Source organism: Myotis davidii, unplaced genomic scaffold (genome assembly GCF_000327345.1).
Source record: "Myotis davidii unplaced genomic scaffold, ASM32734v1 scaffold370, whole genome shotgun sequence".
Taxonomy (NCBI): Eukaryota; Metazoa; Chordata; class Mammalia; order Chiroptera; family Vespertilionidae; genus Myotis; species Myotis davidii.
The window spans coordinates 17769783-17774510 of record NW_006288615.1 but is presented as its reverse complement, the minus strand read 5'-3'; the positions used below and the strand labels follow the sequence as shown (position 1 = coordinate 17774510).

The 4728-nt window shown below is 36.1% G+C and overlaps 1 protein-coding gene across 10 annotated transcripts in view; it reads left to right on the top strand.

Annotated features, from left to right (window-relative positions):
- The window catches only part of DYNC1I2 (dynein, cytoplasmic 1, intermediate chain 2), a 51376-nt gene extending 48445 nt beyond the window's left edge, over positions 1 to 2931 (top strand). For 3 of the 10 annotated variants that reach the window (XM_006760639.2, XM_015561990.1, XM_015561991.1), the window contains 2 exons: positions 478 to 603; positions 2294 to 2927. In XM_006760639.2, coding sequence (XP_006760702.1) covers positions 478 to 603; positions 2294 to 2407 — 240 coding nt within the window. In that variant the 3' untranslated portion in view covers positions 2408 to 2927. Of the gene's footprint in view, positions 1 to 477; positions 604 to 2293 lie in introns of all 10 variants that reach the window. The other 7 variants (XM_015561987.1, XM_006760636.2, XM_006760634.2 and 4 more) reach the window with 4 other exon arrangements.
- Positions 2932 to 4728: the final 1797 nt, after the last annotated feature.

The following is a 4728-nucleotide window of genomic DNA, read 5'->3' as shown; positions in this document are numbered from 1 at the left end:
GACTGTAATATGTGGTCTATTTCAAATCACAAGTCATGACTGACAGAGATGCAAGCTTCAAAAGTAATTCCTGTCCTCTAAAAATTGAACCATAATCTGTTTATGAGGGCTTTTGAAATGTTTCTTTAAAATGGGGTTTGGCCATCTGTTGTCAAACAGCTAGACTTCTTAAGGAAGTTAAAACAACAAAGAGTGCTTTATTAAAGAGAAGATCTTTCAGCATGATGTATCCAGTCATGTGAGAATTTCTTATATAAAGACTTAAGTTAATTTTCCCAAACCATTTTCAAGGATTGACTATAATGTCATGCATAATGCATCACTGAACAAGAAGAAAGTTGGGAAAATTCTTTATCTATTTTCATCTTTGTCTTTAAAAATGTAGCCAGATTGGAAGAAAGAAGAAATACTATTTTACATGTTTATAGAAATCTTCATGAAATGTTTAACACTGCACTATATTTTAAATGCCTTTAGGTGCCAACTGCCAGTATTTCTGTGGAGGGTAATCCTGCTCTTAATCGTGTAAGATGGACCCATTCTGGAAGAGAGATTGCCGTGGGTGATTCTGAAGGACAGATTGTTATTTATGATGTGGGAGAGGTATGGGGCTCACTGCCTATAATTTTGACACATCTATTTAGCTTTCACAATATAGTAGTAACTCTATCTTCGTGGTTAAAACTAGTCTTTGAGGTTCATGAATTATATAAACTATATGGTTGTAAAGATAGTACTTACTTTCCACCATGAGAAGGACTCTTGAGATTAACTTTCTTTCTAAACTGGATGTCCTATGTCCCCATGCAACAGATTTTGAGGGTAATATCATATGTTGGAAGTACCTTGCTTCTTGAAGCATGCATTGCTGGAAGCTAGAAATTCTTTAGTCATAAAAAGAAATTTGGAGTTATAGTTGGACTTTCAAGCTTTACAGAATTGATATTGAGATAAGATTTTATTTTTCTGTATTCATATATTTGTTTGGACCAGGTAGTGAAAATCAAAGTAATATTTTTTTAGAGTTTTCTGATGACATTGTGAAAAGTGATCTTGGCTCTCGAGCCTTGTTGCAGAATCATTATTATTGAATCCAACAGGATGAGTTGCAGTTCTCTCATTGGTGCTAGGTTGGCTGTACACAATCCCAGGAGTGATATCCTTTTTTCCAGGCCTGACTAATGCCTTAGTCACTCCTTCTTTACTGTGCCGTATGGCTCAGTAAAGGCCTTGGACACCCCAAGGTCTCTAGCAGTTGGATCTGAAGAGTAGATTGAATCATTTAGAACAGCCAATTAAACTATCTGCACAAATGGAATTATTCTGTATCAGCACTGTCCAATATGGTAGCCACTAGCCATATATGACTGTTGAACACTTAAAATGTGACTAGGACAATTGAAGAATTAAATTTTAGATTTTATTTAATTTTAAGTACATTAAATGTAAGTAGTCAGATGTGGTGGGTAGGTACCATATTGGATTGGATATCACTGTCCAACCTAATCTAATTTTATAAGCAGGCACATCCATTTGCTACAATGAATGGTTTGTGTCCTAATATGGCAATGTCACATTCCTCTAATATTATAGTAACAATTATCAAAAAATTTTGCTATTGAACTGCTTCAGTGAGAAAAAAGCATCACAAGCCTCTTTTCCCGTTTTGCTCTTGGTACATCACTAAGTGGGGAGAAGTAGTGTATCTTCTGATGCAGGATTAAGATATCAAGAAAGGTTATCTTGTGCTCCAAGCAAAAAAAAAAAATACTTATAAGAAACCAGTTCTTTTAAATATATTTTATTAATTTTTACAAAGAGGAAGGGAGAGGGATAGAGAGTTAGAAACATCGATGAGAGAGAAACATTGATCAGCTGTGCTGAGCCAAACCGGGTAGGGCGGAACCAGTTCTTTTAAACTATGCTTCAAAAACTAATTCATAGTAGGAATAAAGTATGAAGTAAATAAGTAAAACTTTTTAAGATTTTCCTCCCCAGCAGTAAATGTCATGAGATAGTGCATAGGAGTTATAGTTATAGAGCATCATTGTTATTTTCTCTCACACTGATGGTGATAATAGCAAAATCATTTCTGAGGCTGTTAGAACACATTTCACAAGCACTGTCTTTTGTTTCAGAATGTGTAAATCATTGTTATAGTCACTGTAATTATGGAAAGGCCATTCAGGTCAACTATTACTTTTTAATGGAAAAGTTATTTGAAAACAAATTGAATAATAGTGAGTAGACCCATCTTTTATTTCAATATGCATAAAACATTTTCTTTTAACAGCAGATTGCTGTCCCCCGAAATGATGAATGGGCACGGTTTGGCCGAACACTGGCAGAAATTAATGCAAACCGGGCTGATGCGGAAGAGGAAGCCGCTACCAGAATACCTGCTTAGCCCCTAAAAAGAGGATAGCTAGCCTCAGTGGGTTTGGAGATGACTCTAAGTAGATCCTAAGACTGTTTGCATGCTTCTGTCTAAATGATAATTAAAAGGAAATTTCGTGGATTAGACCATGGATTTAATGCAGCTAGCAAATCTTACAGTGTCCCTTTTTATATAATATGCATCTTGTTTTGGATATGTGTCATTTTTAATACAGCTGACTAACTTTGCTGAATGCAGCCTTTTTAAATTCTTATACACCAGGTGTATATTTGGTATCAGTTATTCTTTTGAGTTCTTTTCAATTTATAACACTGTATACATTTATTTCTAAAGCACAGATTAAATAAGTTCTGCATATTTTTAAATAATCATAATGCCCTGTTATACTGATAATGTTCTCATAATATGTAGAAACATTTATCTTAGCCATACCATGCATACATCTATCAAGTTACATTCTGATATTCTTTTTCTTCTTTATAATTCATGTAATAGTTATATATAAATAAAAAAATATGGTTTAACTTTTCAAATTTTCATTTTGATTTACTGCCACAATTTTAATTTTTCCTTCTCTTTTATAAAGTGTAGGTGTTTTTTTTTTCATATCTTTAAGTTCCTGTTGTATGCAGCCACTTCAAATGTAAAACTTTTTGCCTTAACTATATCATACAGTGTACTGTAGAACTCCCAATTCATTATGAACTGATCTTCTATATATAAAAGGCTAATGTGCTAAGTGTCCAACTGGCTGCTATGACGCGCACTGACCACCAGGGGGCAGATGCTCAATGCAGGAGCTGCTGGGATGTGCACAGAGAAACGGCACCGTGGAACTGGTGCCCACAAAGCAACACTTGGCTTCACTCAAGTGGGACACAGGCCCTGCCACCACCCCAGAGTAACAGCTCACCAAATTGCAGCCGACACTGTCTAGACCCCATAGTGCAAAATGTGGCCCACAGCCCAGCCCAGAATGGTCGCTGTGGGCACTGGGTAATGACATTACGGAGCAACGCCCAGCTTCCTCTCCCTAGCGACTAGCCTCATTGCAGTTTCTTTAGCCCAGGAACATGACTTGCTTTATAGCCAAGTGCAAACATTTCACACTTTAACCAAATGTCTGTGAAGCGTTTTCCCATGCCTCATCTCATTTGATCCTTACAGAATTCCTGGAGTAGGTAGATAGGAGACTCAGTGGAATCCTGAGGGGGGACCCGCACCTGTGCACGAATATTGTGCACCAGTTCTCTCTATATAAAAGGCTAAGTTGACTCGCACACGCGCAATACATACATAGCTCTCGCTGGTGCCAATTGCACGTGTGTATTTCAATCTGTCATTGTCGATCATGAATTTGATTGACACGTCTATTATAAAGGGCAAATAGTGATATTAAAATATTTCTTCTAATGAATTTTCTTTCAATGTGCATGAATCCGTGTACTAGGCCACTAGTGTTGAGAGAATGTCAGTGAAAAAACGTTCTCCAACATTAATGTTTGCTTTACTCATTTTCTTTCCATTTATGATATATTTAGTTCAAAGAATAAACAGAAATCTGCCTATTATTTTCACTGATTTGAGTTCCCTTAGATTAAAACCTCCTTTGAGAGAAATTGATTTCGTAGTTGCAGTAGCCATGAAGAAAAGATGCTCAAATGAACTTGGTCATTGAATCAACTGTGCATCTTGAGGTCTGTCACCACAACCTTGTCTACAAGTCTGAAAGGCGTGTGACAAAGATCTAAGAATTGGTGTTGAAATCAACCTATTTTAGAACTGGCAGAAAGGATTATGATTAGATCTTGATTTTATTCATTTTAAATTGTCCATTTCCTTAATCTTGACTTTTTGTTCTTCTAAAGCAGGGGTCCTCAAACTACGGCCCGCGGGCCACATGCAAATACAAATAATGTATTTGTTCCCGTATTGTTTTTTTTACTTCAAAATAAGATATGTGCAGTGTGCACAGGAATTTGTTCATAGTTTTTTTTTTAACTATAGTCTGGCCCTCCTACGGTCTGAGGGACAGTGAACTGGCCCCCTGTTTAAAAAGTTTGAGGAACCCTGTTCTAAAGTTTATCATTTGTTCAACAGAAGATAAAATAGGAAGAAAGAATAGCATTCAGACTTTGAACATTTTTGTTTGGTAATAATTCTAACAGCTCTGTTAGGAGATAAATTTCCAAATGATAAAACTTTTAAACTATGAGTATTGTATAATGTAAGGAAGTAATTGACCAGGAATATTAAACCCAATTCTGGTTCTAACTCTGGCATTCACAAGAAGTGTGATGTTAGCCAAGTCTTAAAATTTAGGGGAAACT